Source organism: Rhinolophus sinicus, linkage group LG07 (genome assembly GCF_036562045.2).
Source record: "Rhinolophus sinicus isolate RSC01 linkage group LG07, ASM3656204v1, whole genome shotgun sequence".
Classification (NCBI taxonomy): domain Eukaryota; kingdom Metazoa; phylum Chordata; class Mammalia; order Chiroptera; family Rhinolophidae; genus Rhinolophus; species Rhinolophus sinicus.
Genome location: NC_133757.1, coordinates 40,144,885 through 40,162,640, shown reverse-complemented (window position 1 = coordinate 40,162,640; position 17,756 = coordinate 40,144,885). Strand labels below are relative to the sequence as shown.

The 17,756-nt window shown below is 38.0% G+C and overlaps 1 protein-coding gene across 31 annotated transcripts in view; it reads left to right on the top strand.

Moving 5' to 3' along the window:
* ANK3 (ankyrin 3) overlaps positions 1–17,756 on the top strand; it is a 591,144-nt gene that overhangs the window by 461,246 nt on the left and 112,142 nt on the right. For 22 of the 31 annotated variants that reach the window (XM_074339475.1, XM_074339460.1, XM_074339449.1 and 19 more), the window contains 7 exons: positions 2,539–2,736; positions 7,207–7,305; positions 11,538–11,636; positions 11,727–11,825; positions 12,358–12,453; positions 16,336–16,408; positions 16,562–16,624. In XM_074339475.1, coding sequence (XP_074195576.1) covers positions 2,539–2,736; positions 7,207–7,305; positions 11,538–11,636; positions 11,727–11,825; positions 12,358–12,453; positions 16,336–16,408; positions 16,562–16,624 — 727 coding nt within the window. The remainder of the gene's footprint in view (positions 1–2,538; positions 2,737–7,206; positions 7,306–11,537; positions 11,637–11,726; positions 11,826–12,357; positions 12,454–16,335; positions 16,409–16,561; positions 16,625–17,756) is intronic. The other 9 variants (XM_074339473.1, XM_074339469.1, XM_074339468.1 and 6 more) reach the window with 1 other exon arrangement.

Below are 17,756 nucleotides of genomic sequence, written 5' to 3'. Positions count from 1 at the left end.
GTGCTGCTTGAGCAACGTTGACCAAAGGGCCCACTTTTATACATTTTTTTGGCACCCTCAGTATTACTTTTGACAATTCAAAATTATGTTTGCTTTTGTCTTCATTTTGGAATGCAAAAGCACACATGGCACTTTGGACAAAGTCCTTTAGCCTCTGCATCAAGAGGAAAAGACTGTTGATTAAGATTATTCTACAGTTGAATCTATCAGTATTTTATTCGTCATCTGATAAACGCATCTGTCTTGTTTAATGTGATGAGTAAGAATCATTTTACTTTCCAGAAATTAGAAATAACTAAAGAAATTTAGAAAATCCTATTATAGGTCTCAAGATCAGCTATTTGTTGATTATTTTAAATATTTCTTAAGTCTCTCTGAGATTAACTTTCCATTCTAAAACAGTACAATGATTCAGTTCCCCGTTGCTTTATGCTTTCCTTTGTAGCTCAGGTACGGAGTTCAGATAAACCCCTCAGTGACTCAGTGCAATTGGCATGCATTACAGAGACACCAGAGCTTCCCTTGATTAGTGTTTCCTAGACCCTAAGATTTTGGGGTGGAGATAAAAGTAATCAAGGGTATTGTTACATCTCAGAGCATCCTGCTCTGCCTTTAGGGGTTAAGAAGTGACCAACTTGAAGGTTATATCAGTAGTAAAAGCAACCAAAAAAAAAAAAAAAGAAAGAAAAAGATAAGCTGCATGATCAGAAGCTAAATTCTAACTTTATCTTGCCTTTACCACTCTAATTAGCCAGTGTTAGACTTACTAACTGATCTGATTTCTTATTTTAGCACTGCTTTGTGAATTTTCCTTTCTATGTAGGGGTAGGGGGTGGTAGTGACACAGCTCTCCCCCTCCTGTCACTCTCCGTAGAGCTGGGCTCAGTCCAAAGCTCTCCTTTCTGAAGGGTGTGTCTGAGCAGAGGGCCAAATGCTTCCCAGGTCAGCTGGGGTTTCCAGATGGCAATAGGTCAAAACTAAAGATAGGAATATAAAATCTTCTACCCTGGCTCATCGCATTTGTCAGAGGCTGGTTTCAGAAGAGTCTGAAAGTCACATTTCCACATTCATGGGCTGATATCCAACAGCTTAAATCCTCTCTCTACAATCAATTGCAGAAAGAGCATTTATCAAGTAAGAAATGCTGTCGTATTAGGACATGCCAGTGACTTACATATGAGAGTCAAGTGCAGTAGGCTGCCTGATCAGGGGGCAGCAGCCCTCACTGCCTTCTGCATTGTTTCTGACGCATCTATATGGTTTAGAAAGATTGTGACTGATCCGTTATCTGGATGTGGATCCTATTCCTGAATATAAATCCTGGATTCCGTTTTTGTTTTTTTTTCTCTAAATCCTCTTGTCTATAAAAAAAAGTTAGTCTTATTGTATTGGCATATTTTTATACTCAGATGTGTGTCCATGTCAAAATATAATCTTGCATTTCTGTTAAGTGACTGTGAGCTAGGACACGGTCCCCCAAGGCAGGGGACCTTTCTTTCTCAGGGCAGAGGACTCTGAAGGCTCCTGAGGCATGGCTAATTACTAATTTATCAAAGGAATTTTGGTTGCCTCTACCTCCGAGCATTCCAGGTCAGCCAGGAGAAGGATATGGAAGTCCGAGTGAGTTGACTCAAATTCTGAGGATTCTCCAATCATTGTGAAATGCTATCGATACGAAGACAAATACAACACAACACATGCCTTTGATAAATTTATATTTTAGTAGAAAGAGACACATGTATAAACAAAAATAATAATATTATTGAATATCTAATATAGCCATTAAATATTTCCAGGACTTTGATTGGAGTTAGTCAAGAGGGGAACAGGTGTAGGAGGGTGAGAGGGAAGCAAAAGACTTCATGAAGGTGTAATATTTGAGCTGAATCTTCAATTGATGGATGGTGGCCCAGAGGGCATATTGGGGAAAAGCATTCTTAGTAGAGTAGGCAAGACAGAAACATGAGTTGTACGTTGTCCTGGGTTTAGTTCAGCTGAAACATAGCATAGAGACTGGAGTTTTGTGAAAGAGGCAATCAGAGGAGCATATAGGAGTAGATTATAGCATCTTGACTACCATGAAAATTAAAAGGTTTAACTTGTAAGCAATAGATAGCCATCAAAGGGATTTTCAAGGTGGAATAATGGCTCTGAACATGTCCCCGTGGCACCGCATTGTTTGTTGTTTCCTAGTGGGTTTCCTTCTCATCCCCAATTTAAATAAAGCAAGTAATTATTGAGCACCTACTAATATAACTACCTATAAGAGGGAACCCTATCTACCTTTTTGTAAAACCATTGTTACTCTGACTCTCTTTCATTAAATTTATTATGTTTTCCCTAGGTAGGTAAAGGTGTGGGAGACATGGGGACCCCACATGAATGGCATTGCTTGATTTACCAGTGTTAGCTTACTTGTGAATTTTTAAACCATCAAAAAAAAAAAAATCACGAGATAGGAAGGCATACTATTGAAAATGCACTACACACATTTTTACCTTATTCCTGGGCATGTGACCACATGATTCGTGTTGACAGAATGGTTATACACCGCTGCACATCGCTGCCAAAAAGAACCAGATGGACATAGCGACAACTCTGCTGGAATATGGTGCTGATGCAAACGCAGTTACCCGGCAAGGAATTGCTTCTGTCCATCTTGCAGCTCAGGAAGGACATGTGGACATGGTGTCACTGCTCCTCAGCAGAAATGCCAACGTGAACCTGAGTAATAAGGTAGGTCACCTTTTTTTTTCTCTCCGAAGTAAACAACACAACCAAACCTCAGCTCTCAGAAAGGTCAGTAGGAAGTCATGAAAAATCTGGGTCAGGTCGAATGTGTAAAGTATAATATTGCAAGACATTTGCCAAAGTGCTCTTTACCATAGCAAACACTTGGAAGCAATCTGTTTCACCGATAAGAGTTTGTGAGGTCAATAATTGCAAAGTCATACAACTGAGTAGCATATAAAAATGCAGTCCAAAGTTTTTCTAAAACCATGAAGTTTTGTGATAATGTTCATTCGAAGAGCAACATTGTTACCTCACCAGAACGTAACAACTAAGAAGTTATAAATTGTAGTTTGTCTGCGTTCACAAACATTTCTGGGGACACCGACTCCTTGCCTATCCCAGTTTAAGTCCAAGGTGAAAAAAGAAACTGGAAACAGTGCTGCCTTCAGAGAGTTCATTTTAGTAAGAGAAATGTAGAGTATCTTTTTTATTCAAAAGATTGGAAAGGTTATTAGCTTACACATCTAGTCGTTGTTTGTAAATTGGCCGTTCCAAGGAATTTGTAAATACTGTTCCCAAAATGCTTCAAACTCCCGTCTTCATATGACATTCCTATTATTAGTAAAGAAAGTGCCAGAACTTTGTGAAACGAAGTCCAGCCCACAATTGACCAAACACATGTTAATGATATTACTGCATATATCACAGTGTCATTGCATATGTCAGAGAATTAATAAGCTGACTGCTTATTAATACCTGAGTCTGAGATCTGCCTAAAACACGGGACAGGTGTTTCTAACTTGTCAGATAACACAAAACCCCCAGGAATGTCCCCAGCATGTAGCTTCTCCTCTACCAGTTACTGATGGCACAACTGACATTGCTCAGATGTAGCTCAGATATTAGAATAGAGTTTCAGCATAGGAATAGTTTTATGCTGACTAATAACAAGTGATTTAATTATTTTTAACATATGTGGCCTGTGTTTTGGAATCACAGAGGGTATAAATCCTAAATCTGGCTCTGACTAGATGTGTAATTTAGGCACGTTATGTGAGCTCTCTGAGCCTCAGTTTCATTCTCTAGTCAATGGAGACAATATTTATTTCACAGAGATGTCATGAGGATTAACTAGATAACATTTAGCACCTTCTTCTAGGTAGAAAAAAAAAAGTTGTGTTAGTTTAGACTTTGCACAATTTGGGAAAAAGCTTACTCTGCACTAATATGAATCTAAGGTTGCAATTTTACAAATTCTGTAAATCAAAAGACCAGGGAAACCTTTCTTTTCAATTTCAGTACCTTGAAAATCCTTTTTGATCATTACAGAGAAAACACCTTTTTCAATTTTTTTCTGGTGTATCAATTTGATTTCCTCATATCTTTCTTTTTAAACATTCCTTTTAAGAACGTGTGTCTCAGCATTAATGGGAATCACAAAGCAATTTCAAATAATCGTTATAATCAGGATTTGTTTGAGCTTTTGAATTTTCTAAGTTTCATATACCAACATATAAACTAGCCTTGTAATAGTTTGCTGCAAAATTCAACTTACCTAAATGAGGTAGAGAACCTGGCCTTCTTGGGTTGAAACACATTCTACCATCCACTAGAATATTTTTCTCTTGTGAGCCCAGAATATTGCCTCCTTAATTCTCCCAGCGACAAGGTAGACCTTAACAATTGGTTACCAGGCGAACATTTTCAGTTGGCTTGATACCAAAGTACATTGTGACTGTCTCTTTTTTTTTTTTCTTTAAAATCCTCCAGTCAAGTTGTTACAATATGTATCCAACTTGGAATTCACCTTAGACTCATGAAATGTTTCTGGGCTGAAAATATTTCAGAAAGAATTTGTCAGCGTTTGCTTTGATAGAGTGGGCATTAGCAAGGGAATTCTGAAGACCAAAAGACATGCATAGTAAACCAAGGAAACCTGGAAATTTTCAGCCACCTTCCTGAATACATGTAAGCAGAGATACTTCCAAGGAAATTTGAAAGAGCCGGTCAGCTGGTTTCCCATTAGCACATGGTACTCAAGGAACTTTCAAGAACTTCATAGCACCTGGAAACTGTTTAGTACAAAGGCATTTGTAAATCTTTGCTTCCTTTCTCAGTTGTCCTTCTCTGATAAAGTATTAAATAAGCTCCAATGTGAAAACATTATCAGTGGAACTTTATTATTCGATAAGGAATCCTGACAGTTTTTCTGTCAGTTTCCTGAGCTGCCCGAGTTATAATAGTCTGTAATTCCTCTCCTGCCCAACCATCCCACCTTCCCATTTAACATTAGACTTTATTTCCTTGCTATAAAAATTAAATGCTTACAAGATAAGATTTAGCTTTCATGAAAATTTATGTTGAAGCAAACACTTTATTGTTTCCACTTATTTCTTTCCATACTAGTAACCAGCACTCTCAGTGGTTTTAAGGAAAAGAGACCATGAACCTAAGTTACTGCTGAAGTACTAGTATCTGATTTGCTTTGATTTCACTTTTGATGCTGTCTCCCCCCATGGATTTTGCAGACCATAAGTGGCTATCTTTCTGTATAAAGCAAATAGAATATCAAACAGAGCTGCTGCTATTCTGAATTGGTACTGTTCTCTCTGTTCCAAATAAATGCCATTTTTAAAATGAGCAATGGTTGAAACCCCATAAAAGATAAACAGATAACTTCTGAACTCAATCAAACAGGGCTGTTTTCACCATCATGTCATTCTTTTTCATCTTTTTAACCACACTCATGACTATAAAAATAAAATTGTCTTTATTTAATGTTTCACCTGAAAGATATTTGTTGTGTCCTCTGGTTTAATCAGTTAGTAGATGGATTAAAAGCTAGATACTAGACACTGATTATACGTAGATTAAACATACAGTATTTGCCTCAACCAGCTTACAGTGGTTTGAGGAAGACAGACAAGAAAACAGAGTTTAAATGCAGGATTATGACGATCTTAATAGAGCAGGTGTGCACCTCAATTGTAACAATGAGGCCCTTTGTCCCATGGAGGAGAAGGAAGCCTGAGAAACTTGCAAATGACTCTGTGGCAGGTAGGGTGGGTAACCCACGCATGCATGAATATAGACAGAGGGGTGAACACGAGAGGTTAGGTCATGTGCCAGGATACATGATCAAACTTTGCTAATTGCCACGCAATTAGACTATTTTCGGAGTTCTGAAAAGTCTCAAACTCAGAATAGTGGACCATGACACTTTTATAAAATGTTACGGCTGAAAATATTTGTTTCCTCTAAAGTTGAATATGGAACATTGTTCTATGATTATGTCAGTGTTTGGGTGGTGCCATTTTGGCCCTGGCTTATTTTTCTTGGAGTTCATGTGACTGCATCAGTCCTCCTTTTCGTATTTCCCTTTTATTCAGTTTGACTGAGCTTCCTTCAGAATTCTATAAACATTATTAAAAAGTCAACAGCGAATTACTCTTCCTGAGTCTGGAATTTGTTTGACACAATAGCGAGCCCTGAATAAATAACGTGCAACATCTAGATGGTTCTGAACCCTTTCTGAAGCTGCATTTGATTCACTCCTGTTCTCAGACAAATAGGACAGTTTGATGTTGTCATTGCACAGATGTTACAGGGGGAGAAAGAAGGCCTCCAGATATTAACTTCTATACTCATAAGGGATGAAAGGAAATAATCTAGAAGCACTTAACACCAACTCACTTTCTCTTAATTATTATTTATGAAAAAAATACTTTACAACACCAAGGACTTTTAAACCAGGGCACAGTCTTAGTGATTATTTTCTTGGCCATCAGAACAACCATATAGCCTGTATGTTCTGTGGTCGAGTCAGTTTCAAATATTCAGTCTCGTTAAACACATACACCATCTAAATGACCTGGAAATGCTCCCGATCTAGCACTCACATTACATTTCATAGGCCACCTTTTTTACCCAGCACAACATACAGAAAGTATGTGTCAGGTTTGGGATATTAATATTTAATGGAGAAAATATATATCGGTGTTCAATTTATAAACTCTTTTTATTTTAATATTTTTCGCTAAAGCTACTACCACTGGTAATGCATTACAAGTGCATAATTTTGAAAAAAAAAGTCTCTTTTTTAAGGCGATACTGATGTATGTAGCAAAAAATGGTATAATGGTTGTCATTTGCTTTAAAATACTACACAGAGGGAAAAACAAGGGAAATAAGGCTGAATGGAACAAATGTACGAAAACCTTGATAATTGCTGCGTCTGTGATGAATACCCAGAGTTCAGCCCATTGCCTCCACTTTTGAATATGTGTGGAATTTTTCATTAAGCCTGCAGATAACAATGTTGCCACAGGGCTAGTATATAAACTGATTCCATAGATTTTGTTTAACATAGAAATTCGAGGCTCACTCTCCTAGAATTCGCCAATTGTTTCTCAAACATGCCCATGTGTGCTCCCTTTCCTCCTGTGAGATGACTGTCCTTTGAATCCTTTGCAGAGTGGCCTCACCCCACTCCATTTGGCAGCTCAAGAAGACAGAGTGAACGTGGCCGAAGTCCTCGTAAACCAAGGGGCCAATGTGGACGCCCAAACAAAGGTATACAAAAAGCATGTGTCCATGCGAAGTGTCATTGAGTGACTCCTGTCTGGAAGCAGGTGCAAATTTATAAGGGAAAGAACAAATTCTCCACTATATCTTTTATACACAGTATTTCAAAGGTATGTCTGTGCACGGGACACTAAAGTCTCTGAGGATTATAGTGTTCCCAGATGCTTTTGTCTTTCATGGCCTGGGTACATTATCCTAGCTGCATATCAATATCCTCCCGTGTTAACACTATTGATCCTGTTACAACAGATCCGCCCTTCAAGAACAGAGTATAAAAATGTGTACCTTTCCTAGTTTTGGTGACTGATGTAAAAAATGCATGTAGAAAAGTGTGTGAGTAATCTGTGACCTCTAACTTTGTTCAGGCATAGTTTATAATAAGGGTAAATTAAATTTTATTCAATTATTACTCACTTGCTAAATTCCTTAAGGTATGTGTGGTCGCTAGTGGCTCCCTAGCCTCCCGCCCCCCAACCCCACCAAAATAGCTCTTTTCCAAAAGAAAAAAGAAATTACTGATTAATCTCATATAATGCCACAACTTCAAACTAAGATAAGAAAAATGGACGTTTTGTGTCATCAAAGATATGACTTCACATTAATCTCATTTCTCTGAACATTTTCTTTCAGTGCTTCATTTTGTTACCTCTTCATATCAAATTCGTTTTATCTACTCAGAAATAGAACCTTTCTTTCTATGTCACCTGTTGACAGAAAAGCGAATGCGTATCAAATATTGTGAATACAAATACTTTTGTGTATAATATAGATGGATTCGGAGGTATATGGACAGATATTGAAGATATTGGTAATATAGAGGTATCACCAGGAATTAGCCAGGTAACAAGGTTTGCAGACATCACATTCAGACTGGATTTATGGGCCTAGCACAGATGAAGCAGCCCTGAGTAGATACCCTTTGGACATTGCTTGCAGCTCAATTGCTTGCCTGCTCCACCTATACTGTGTTCTGTTAGAAAAAAGCTGCCCAAAAGAGACCTGACCAGGCAAGATCCTTTATGCTTTAAAAACTCTGTGCTAAAATAGTAAAGCCAAGGTATGGTCCTGGGCCAGGATAGCCCTGGGCAGAACTGTGAAGTATGCAAGCTCCTCTCCACATCCCTTTCTGAAATGCTCTGTGCCCTTGAAGTCTCCATGGCCTCGTTTGGTAGCCTAGTTGTCCAGCTCTCCCTTCACTCTGTTTCCCTCCCAAACTTTTCATTGTAGAACATTTCCTTGTTCTTAGCCTTGAATGCCTTCCTAGGTAGCTGAGTATTTAACAGAGAAACCAATAAAGGCAGTGGTAGTGGCTGAAGGGTTTATTGTTACTTTACATTTTGAAAATAAAAGCGTTTTTAATTCCGGAAAAAAAAAACCAGATGGGATTTAGCTGATAGTTGTTATTTTGCTTGAAGCCTTCCATGAAAAAAGAAATCTCCAGATATTTTCAATGTCATGGTAAATGTATTCACCCCATGTTTCATTTACACACACACACACACACACACACACACACACACACAGAGAGAGAGAGAGAGAGAGAGAGAGAGAGAGAGAGAGAGAGAGAGAGACTTAAACACATTTTTGGTTACCCTCTATATAGATTAAAAATTCTAGAAGGCATGGACAGGGTTAAGTTCCTCAATATTTTCTTTTGCCTCAACACATCTGAGGCATACACCAAAATTCAGTCAGGAAACGTGGCAATGAGTCTCAAAGGCAGTTTGGGAGGAGAGGAAAGGGTGCTGTACCTTCTCCCAATTTGACAAATGACCCTTCAGTTTAAGAGCTTCAGGTCTGTACTCGGGTTTTCTCCTAACTCAGCCTAAGTCAGGTTACAGTCAGTAATCATTTTTGTTCTTATTTTCATATTTTTGAGGCATATACCTTTTCTGCCCCTTACAAGTGATACAATCAGGAAAACATCTCTCTGTCTCTTAAAAATTCTTTTTCTTCCCTTTCTCAGCAAAGAGCACAACATATGATCACCCCATAGTTGAGTAGAGCGGAGGTGCCAAAAAGAGAGTGTGCTCGGACTTGCTCCTTAACCGTGTGAATAGGAGCTTATTATATCCTATGAACTTTCAAAGTCTTACTGGTAAAGAAAACATCCCCAAGTAGCCTACACATTGGAATGTAAAATACCATTCTATTCATTCGCTTAAATTAAAAAGTAGATGGGATGCTATGAGGATGAGTAGAAACTGTGCATTAAAATACTTAATATGATCCAATTTGTTTTAAAAATATCTAATACATTTAGCACAAGAGCCGTTGGAAACTGATGCATCATTGTTTAGTCAAGTTGACCGAAAACTTGAAGAGTCTCTTAAAATTTCAAGTTTAAAAAATATTGTCTGTATTTTGTTGGCCTGGGATCAAATTCTTTACCACGAAACTTGGAAATAACGTTACCTCAATCAATTAAGTTCATTGTGCTGAGACTGGATAGGAGAAAAGTATTTTCATGCCGCCCTCCCTAAGCAGCATTCTAATTCCCAATGCCTTATCCTGAGCCTCTCAGTACCAAGAAAGAGCCCTGCAAAGCAGGCAAGTGGATTCTACTCACCAAGAGGGGATATCCTTCATTGGGCATGAAGCAGCTTTAGGGGCATAAGTCGGTTGCATATACATGTAGCTATGGTGAGCGTATCAGAGGGAGTCTGGCCAGTGTGGATATACTGCTTGCTCACTTCATGGAATAAAATGTGACCAGAGTCAGATCTTTAGGACAGCACATCGTGGGGTGGTGTTTTTACTTCCCAGAATCGGCTATGGTCTCAGCATCTCTTTTTCAAATTCAAATATATCCATCTACCAGAATGTCTTGGTCAGTTTGGGCAGCTTTGTCAAGAATACCATAGATTGGAGAAACCTTTACTTCTCACAGCTCTGGAGGTTAGGAAGTCCAACGTTGAGGTGCCAGCAGATCTGGTGTCTGATAAGGTCTTTCTTCCTGATTTTCCGGTGGCCATCTTCTCGTTGTATTCTCACATGGCAGAAAGCAGAGAGGAGATGAACTCTTTCCTATCCCTTATAAGGCCACTATATAAGGCCACCCTTATGACCTTATCACCTCCCAAAGGCCCCACCTCCAAATACTATCACACTTGGGATTAGGGTTTCAAGATACTAATTTGGGGGGCACATTCAGTCTATAGCTTGAAGTCACCATAAAGACACATTAGTGCCATTACATGAGATGCACACCCTTGAAAGCATGGTCACCCTCATGACCATTTAGAAATATTACAAAAAGTCAGGGCTCTCCCTTTCAGCAATCTGATACTGCCAGTGTCATCGCAAACAGCTTTAACATGGGCACTGAAATCGTGTAGTGGTGTCTGTTGCAAGGTGTCCATCTAGAAAAGTATCTGGAATATCTTTGTTTTTAAAAATAATCATCTGGAATGTATACACATACTTGATGTATTTTTAAATAAACAGAACTTATAGCCCCTCAGGGGTTAGTGGATATTATTTTGAGAAACAGTCCATTGTTTTGTCTAAATCAGTGGTTTTTAAACGGTGGCCCTCTAGCCAGGTAGGCAGGAGACTTTAACTAAGTCAAGTTCATCCTTCTCAGCCCTCCTGCACTCACACCAGCCTCCTTGTGTTTAGTATTTCTGTTTCCTTCTATCTCTGTCATGCATTGAGGTTCATCTACTGCCTTACGTTATCATTTAGCCACTCATATTTCTAACCTTGATTTTATATTTTTTAGAAAATAGAGTGTTCCGTAAATTCTAGTCCAAGTCTTGCTGTAGAACAGTCTTCTGACCCCTTGATAAGAAGCCACTGAATCACTCTATCTAGGCTTCTATTGCTTCCTCTTTCCTTCCAGTCTTGAAAAGTTATTATGAGAATAAAATTAGCTGTTACAAGAGAGAGTGCACTTTGGGAAGTTTCATATTACATATATATATACACACATATATATTATATATATGATACATATACATATATGCTATCTACATATATATCATATATATATAAAATACACACATATGTGTATTTGCACATGAGATGGTATTATTGTTTATACCTAGACTAGCTCTGAGAATTATCAAGGACATTTTTTGTTTTTTTCATAAGAGAAAGCAAAAACTATTTTTTGTCAGCTCAAAGAGAAAGGTTAAATAACAATTTGCTTCTCTTTCGGCTAGCTGTCCCTAAAAGTGTACTTGGGATGGTTCACGTATATGTACATATAATTACAGATGGGCTACACGCCGCTACATGTAGGCTGCCACTACGGAAATATCAAGATCGTGAATTTCCTGCTCCAGCATTCTGCAAAAGTTAATGCCAAAACAAAGGTAAACTCCTTTCTCCTTTGTTCCCACCAAAATCATTGATTTTGGTGTCCCAAGACTTAAGAGTCATTTTCTTCCATCCTCCTCCTGCAGAATGGGTATACGCCTTTGCATCAAGCAGCGCAACAGGGACACACACACATCATCAATGTGTTGCTTCAGAACAATGCCTCCCCCAATGAACTCACTGTGGTAAGAGCAATGGGCCCTCTAAGGGGAGAGGGAGGAGGTGGGCCGGGCACTGGTGTCTTCTCACATCTCTCGTGCACCACTGTTGCTTTTTCACCTGCATTAATAGGCATAAACAGAGCATTCATTAGCATGAAGGGGGAAGGACAATAATTCCATGATTGTACACTGTCTAGAGAGAGAGAGAGATCGGATTAGTGTTTCACACTTAAAACCTACCAATTGCCTTGCCATCCAGTAGGAAGTAGATATATAAGAAGACATACATGTTTGTGTCCTTGATTACCTAGAACGTTAAGACGCTTCTTGGAGTCTTTGTGTAGCAGCCCAGACTCTGCTGTGTGAGTGGGAACAGGTTCGGTGGGTTCCGTGCGAGGCCTGTCTCTGATGAAACAGCATTTTGTGTGTGGCAGTGGGGTGGGACTGAGGAGACACACACCTGAGGTTTTGTATGGGTGACATGTGTGGGAACATACAAGCACTGAGACACGTGGGATGACTTGTGAATTCCTTGTCCACGTTTCCCTCTCGCCAGAATGGGAACACTGCCCTCGCCATTGCCCGGAGGCTTGGCTACATCTCAGTGGTCGACACCCTGAAGGTCGTGACTGAAGAGACCATCACCACGACGGTAAGCAGTGGATGCTGGGCTTCACTACCCTGAGAGCCACTTACCACACAGTCGGCTCTGGGCTTCTCAGGGATGACTAGGAGCCAGGTTTCTTCCATTCATAGACTGGGAGCCGTGTTTCAAAATGTCGTCACCTCATTGGTGGTGGTCAGCATAGCCCAAATTCTCATTTCCGATGTTAAGAAAACTTTAGAAACACCAAAAATACCCTTTCAAAACTTGCATTCTTAGCCAGAGTTTTTACTTCCATCTAAAGCTAAATGTATGTATTTATTTGTTTTGACATTTGAACAGTTTTAATGAAATGAAGACAGAAATGTTTTAACATCCTTCTTTGGCAGAATAAGAAAATGGAACATTCTAAGTTGGTTCTTTAAAACGTTTTAATTCACAAATGATAATGGATACGTTGTCATTATTATAAAAACTTACATTGTTATAAATATAAAACATTAGAGATAGGATCAAATTGATTTTTACCACCAGTCTCCTTTTTTCCTTCACCTAGTAGAGTTTTCATAGAAAAAACAATAGATGTTTTCTTAAAATATAAAGTAAATCTTTACCAGGAGGACTTATTGCATCAGATATGTTTTTACAAGCTGCAGCCTCTAGGATAAGTCTTTTCTTTTTTAAATCCCATCTGGCGCCTTTGAACTGCCTCAGGATTTGGTGACTTTGGAATCACGAGCAGATATTGCACTATGTCAGAGGCTTATTTGGGTTATTCCTGACTCCATGACTCAACGCACAGGCCTGAGACTGACTCCGTACAGGGTGCATCTAGGAGTCTGGAACACTTGGAATGATCCGCTCTGCCTCCTTTTCTCCTCTGCCACTTTCCAACATGAAAGAAGGCATAGTTAGTATCTGCAACAGTTGTATACAAAGTGTTTCATCAAAAAAAGAAAAATGATTTGAGAGTCTCTGGAGCTACCTGCAGCTTGAGTTGTTTGGCTATCTACATGCTTTAGAAACTAAATAATAAGTTCGCTGATTACAAGAGAGACATTTTGTACTGCATAAAAGAGAAAACAAGAGCTTTGATGGACTAGCATGAGGTTTCTCACCCAGGGCACACTTCTACCTTCAACATAGTTTGAGTAAGAGAGAAAATCCCACATGTTGTTTTCACGTACGTCTTGAGTATGTCATTATCTTTAAATCTATTATTAAATTCTCAAGACAAGGATTTAAACAAATAACGTTCATTAGCCTTAACTTTACAGGTACCCCATGTAGCTCCTTCTAGGGTGGGGAGGAGAGGGAAGAGGACACGGTCTGAAACATTGGCCGAGTATCACCGTGTTATAAAAGGTCTGAAGCCACTGCAATAAATACATGACTTCTGTTTCAATGTTAGAGAGTTTTGACACTTGCATAATAGTTCAAAATACAAATCTTGTTTGGTTGAATGTAAATGACTTTGTCACCCATTAGGAAAGTTCAAAATGTTTCTTTGATCCCCATAAAAAACTTTAGGAGAAAATAATGTTCAGACAAAGTGACAGCCTCAAAAAATCTACTGACAGAGAAGGGTGGCAAGGCTCAGGTACCTAGTGAAAGACTGAACATGTATAGGAGTTGAGCCGTTTCACGCTCAACCACATCAGCTAACTTGGTTTCTGCAAGAGGAGAGGACAAGACTCTTGCTAAGATGAAAGGTCCCATTGGCCTAATGAGGAAATGAGACTTCCACCAAATGAAGCGCTCACATTGATTAGAAAGGACTCCACCCAAGTCCCTAAGCCTTAGCCCAGCATTATGGTATTAGAGCCTTCAATTTAGAGCTGTAACTGCTCCGGCAGTTACATGTAATCTAGTTTACATGAGAATCGATGCCAATCAGGGTGGAGTCTGTGATCTCAAGCTCACAAAACACAATGTAGCCTCCACCACAGGTAGATCTTTGCACAGCCAGTTACTGGGGCCCTTGGAAGTCTCCATAAGACTTCACTTTTTAAAAGCACTTTAAAAAAAACAAAAAGAAAGATTGCATCTTCCATGAGACCCATGTATGATGTGACAGTTCTAAGAAAGATGCTTTAGTTAATGACTTTACAATCATGATGCATAAGAAACTGAGTTGCTAGAAGCTGGTATTCAACAGATATGAATTAAGCTGTTTAAATTGCATTATTTAAAATACTCAGTTCTCTGAGCAGCAATGAGCAGAGTACATCTATCACTCAGATACATGTTTCTAATACCATTGTCTAATCCAGGGCTCTTTAGAGAAATGGCTGTCTCTAGCTAGAACTGGGTTAAGAAATGTAGATTAGCCTGGAACATCTCGTAGTGCCAAAACATAAGGAAGTATCCCTTCCTAGGTAAGTAAGTAAATACCCAAGCACACACACAGAATGATGGGGATATCTCAAAGAGACACAGAAATCAGCTGAAAGAGTTCCTCATACCCACAGCTGGAACAATTTGAGCAACAATAAATAAATAAAATTGTATTATGGCATATAGTGCAAAGTATGAAATAAATATCCACGAGTCCATATTGATAAATAAATGACTGGCTAAATAGGGAAGAAGAGACAATTGAGAGGCATTCCACACAATAGCTGACCAGTTTACCTCAAAAACTGTCAAGGTCATTAAAAACCAGAAAAGTCTGAGAAACTCTCACAGCCAAGAGGAGACATGACAACTGAAGATAAAATGGTATCCTAGGTGGGATCCTGGAACATAAAAAGGATATTAGGTAGAAACTTTAAAAATGTGGGAAAAAAATACAGACTTTAACAATAATATATTACGATGGGTTCATTAATTGTGACAAATGTACCATACTAATGTAAGACATTAATAATAGGGAAAACTTGGTGAACTCCCTATACTATCTTTACAACATTTCTGTAAATTTAAAATCATTCTAAAATAAAAAAATGTCTTTAAGAAAATGTTCAGTTGCAGTATTACAGGCTAGAAGAGGTACCAAATAATCTTTATTTCAACGTCACAAGTGAGGACGGGGTATAATCACATTTGCCAAGTATTCTAAGAACTATAATAAGAAACAGTGGATTTTACCCCTTCTTAGTTTGAACAGCCTAACTTTTTTTCGGTTGCTTTATTTAAATGTGCATCTTCCTTTGTCCCATAGTTTTTCATATGCTCAGTATAAAAAGAGGGCTCTTTTTGAAACTAAAAACATGAAGTCATTAAGATTTTCTAAGGAGTACTGCCGTTGGTGTCTTTGGGTGGATACAACTTATCTGGGTAAAAAGTTATCAAACAGCCAGTAAAACGCAGTAAGGCCTTTGCTGTGTACTATACACTTCTTTAAATTTTTGTGAAGGTTAAAATAATCTTGCAAATGCATGACCTCTGAAATATTTTCTTCATATACATAGTTGTTAAATTATGTAATTTATGCAATCTTAATATTTTGATTTATTCTGGGAATGAAAATGTACACATAGGCGGGGACGACAAAATAAGTGGCTGCCTTGATAAGTAGTAAAGACATATTTCTTGCCATTCATTTGGTGTCTCTTTAGCCAAGAAATTTAGTAGACCAGGGTGGCATGTTCATCAGGCCATGAAAAAGTATAACAACAGTCTAGGAGATGCGACATCTCTCTTCTCCTTTTCTTTGAAAAGCATTATTAGGGACTTACATCTTTTAAGTTGGTGTGCTTGGCCAATAAAAGTCCTTCGCTTTGTATTTGTTCTTGGCTGTGTATATGGTGAGAACCTTCATGCTACTAATGGACAATTTCAATGTCAAGTTAGATGTGGGGGCTTGAAGATGTGCAACACATAAGTAAACTAATGATAAACCACGTAATTTAGGAAGAAAGAGTCTCAAGGAAACCCACAGTCTCCTTGCACTAAAGTTAACTGCTTTTTTTTTTTTTTGGTTACTAGACTGTCACAGAGAAGCACAAAATGAATGTTCCAGAAACGATGAATGAAGTTCTTGATATGTCTGATGATGAAGGTATGAAAACCTCCTTTGTTTATAATAATTAAGAGTGACTATGTATTTCCTGAAGACAGTTCATTGCAAAAATGTTTTTAGAAACATTGTGTTGTTGTAGTATCAAGAGTATGCATTTTTCACACACTTACATTCTTCACTTAAATCATGCAGTTCGTAAAGCCAACGCCCCTGAAATGCTTAGTGATGGCGAATATATCTCAGATGTTGAAGAAGGTATTTGCAAATTTTTATTGTAATGAAACTTAACCTATCATCTTTAGCTTCCATTTCTTACCTTTGAAATGTAACACTTCCTTGAGTTACTAACTTTTCATTTTATCTTTAGATTATTAATTTGTGTCATTTAAACAACACATATTTGGTGTTACTTATTGTCTTCTTTTCGTCTTTTTGAATCACTTCTCTTTGAACCCATTTTTCCAGCTTCAAAATACAAGTGTCACTAATTATCCAGATTACTTTCCTTCTACTTGTTTCTATTAAGCAGGAAATTGATGTTTTTTATTGTTTACATCTGGAAATCTGGAAAGGGAAAACTAATTAATATTTATAACTAAAATATTGTTTTAAGTAAGAGAAATTATCCTTACAGGTAAAGGATGAATTGCCCATTCTACGATTTACTCTGAGTTTTGTAGTAAAAAGCACCTTTTCATCTTGAATTAATAATGAAAATGCAAACTGAACAAAACTGCTTTTAAAATGTAAAATTTTCAATATTGATTTCAAGAAAGTAATCCAAATATAAATGATTGTAGCTATATTTCATGTGCTTAAAAGAAACTATTTGTTTTCTGCCTTCCTTAAAAATCAATACATTTGACCAGTTCATAATATATAGCTATGTTAGTGAATGACATCTCTAAAAGGTTCATTGGAAAACTAGCATTTTTACAGTGAATAAATATTATAAACATGGCAAATTGTGGAGTAATGCTGAAATAATGGAATGTTTACTTGCAGAATTTATACTGTATTTATGTTCCTTTCTTGCATCATTGGACTCTCCATAACTATATTCTATCTCATTGCTTCCTCCAGTTGCCATTTCTCATGTAGTAGTTTTCTCCCAGATCAGTCATAGTGTTGCTAGTCTTTCTCTGCCTCTAGGTAATCTTCCCTATTTTAATTATTGGTTCCTTCTTTGATTTGCACAAATTTCACTGAAACCCAAATGTGGGCAAACCTACCTGATGCAAAGTCACTTTAACTTTTTGGTGTCCAGCGACTACCTATTGTAAGTACGAGGATGGGGACCGTCTACCCAGAAGAGCTGATGCCCAGGTGGTCATTAGAGACCTGGGAGGACCTATTGCATTGTTTGTAAATGTTTTGATCAGTGTTA